The 2,234-nt window shown below is 46.4% G+C and overlaps 1 protein-coding gene across 1 annotated transcript; it reads left to right on the top strand.

Annotated features, from left to right (window-relative positions):
• Nucleotides 1-952: 952 nt before the first annotated feature.
• H257_14240 (hypothetical protein) lies at nt 953-1,488 on the top strand (the record flags this gene model as incomplete). The annotated part of the gene is made up of 2 exons (XM_009842002.1): nt 953-1,345; nt 1,411-1,488. 2 exons carry the CDS (start codon nt 953-955, stop codon nt 1,486-1,488), a joined length of 471 nt encoding a protein of 156 aa, XP_009840304.1.
• Nucleotides 1,489-2,234: the final 746 nt, after the last annotated feature.

Raw genomic sequence — 2,234 nt, 5'->3', positions numbered from 1 at the left:
TGGACCGAAGAGTAATGAACTCAAACGCATTCTACTGGCCCCCCAGTTTGAATCTGGGTTTAAGAAGTGTGGCATTGACCAAATGACCATCTGCTTCCTACGACCCAAAAACCTCAAACAGCATCTATGTCCTACGACACTTCGTACGGACATATCCCCCACACCTGCTGAGCTTCTAGCTTAGTACAGGTGTGGGGGCGGAAACCCCAAAACCCCAAACACTCTCTCGAAACTTGAGATGATACGGTTTTATACACTTTCCGGATAACCGGATATAACTTCCGGATGGACAAGTGGAGCAAATTTGCCTGACTTGGCCAATACGGATAACTTCCGGATGGACAAGTGGAGCAAATTTGCCTGACTTGTCCAATACGGATAACTTCCGGATGGACAAGTGGAGCAAATTTGCCTGACTTGGCCATACGGATAACTTCCGGATGGACAAGTGGAGCAAATTTGCCTGACTTGGCCATACGGATATGATCCGGATGATTACGACTTCAACAGTTGTCGTAATCATTTCAACAACCAATCAAAACCAAGAAGCCTATCCGACGTGAGCTCCACCAGCCAATCATCCTCAAGACGCCGATCCGACGTGAGCACCACCAGCCAATCAACGACCGACGCCTTATCTAGTTTTTAGTATAGTATAGTGAGTTTGGTATTATTCCGCGCTGTCCACACAACTTTCCACTGAAGAAGAACATCGAAAGGACCAATGCAATTGCACTCTGCAACTCGACAAGCCAATCAAAACAGCTCTAGGGGACTCCGCCCCCTAACCTCCGTGACGCGCTGCGCGCGTGCGCGCTACGCGTGGAGGTCGCTGCGCTCCCGTAGTTGCTTAATTCTTAATTCACCCCTTTGGAAACAAGTTGTTCCTTTGTTCTGTGGATCGCATCGCACCTCCTCTCCTACCCCGAAACCCGCGAAGATCCCGTTCAGGATGGCCTCGCCGACACCCACGGCTTGCAGGCCGCCACGCCCCATCCCCCCTTACGTCGCTGACCTCGTCGACTCATCCTTCGCCGAGTTCAAGCGTCTGTCCAAGTCCATCGTCGCCAAGGCAGCCGCCTTCGAACGACTCAAGACGACCCCGCCCAAGAGCCTGGCCTCCAAGGGCGACATCCAGATGTCCAAGGCGCTCCAAGCAGCGGACCCCGCAGCCTGCCTCGAAGTCAAGACCCGCTGGGCCGACCAGAAGGCAGCGAACGAAGCGGCGCAACACGCGATCATCCTCGCTGTGTGTGAAGCCGAGCTCAAGACCCTCAAGACCGCGATCGACCAAGTCGTCCCGTCCTTAGGCATAGCTATAGATGAGTACTTAGCAATAGTTAACGTATATGTGGCCTCGCGCCACCCCAGGGACGGTGTCCCCATGACGGTCCCTCGAGGGGGGGGTAGCCGGACGCCGCAGTCGGAGGAAGTAAAAAATATTGCAATTTTATCGCTATCCTCCATGATCACGAGTACGAAATTTGAAATTCTACCTATATTTTGCAAATCTGGAGTTTCAAATTTCCGCGCGACATGCATTAACGTGGCCAACCATTGATGTGCCGATTTTTCTTCATTTTCATTTTCGAATATTTCAGTTTTTTTTCGAATCCTCCCTTGATAATGTAATCCATCAATATCGCGAACGCTTAAAATGTCAAATGTTTGAAGCACACCATCACAAAAAGTCCCTCGAATAAAAAAAACTAAAGGTAGCATTATAAAATATATATCCAGCTGCATTTTTTAGTGCCAAGAAGTGCCTAAAATATCTAAATAATCACCAATTCTTTAACGTTACAGTATAATTTCAAAATCCAAATCATAATGTAACGTTAAAGAATTGGTGAAACTTTTTTGGCTTTGTATTTCGCGAGCGGTCGTAATATCTTAGTTTTGTATGTATGGAATATTAATTTACAAAATATTATACCTGGGTGTCGTGACGCGTTTTAATTTATATATGAACTCAGATCTACATTAAATTTGAAGGCGTTATAATAAGATACAATTTGAAATTTGTATTGGACAACATAAAAATGAACATAATAGTTTTGAACTTCAAGGTGGGGTCCTGATCCATTGGCTGAATATAATCATATCCAATGATAACTCCTCATTATAGAATGAAGCCATTGGATTGGATATAATGACAACCGTTCGCAATATTGATGGCGTTCGCAATATTGGTAACGTTAGTGTGATACCATTCACTACAGAGAACCGGGTAG

The sequence above is a fragment of the Aphanomyces astaci genome (genome assembly GCF_000520075.1).
Source record: "Aphanomyces astaci strain APO3 unplaced genomic scaffold supercont1.55, whole genome shotgun sequence".
In the NCBI taxonomy this organism is placed as follows: domain Eukaryota; phylum Oomycota; class Saprolegniomycetes; order Saprolegniales; family Verrucalvaceae; genus Aphanomyces; species Aphanomyces astaci.
This window is presented reverse-complemented; position numbering and strand designations above follow the sequence as displayed.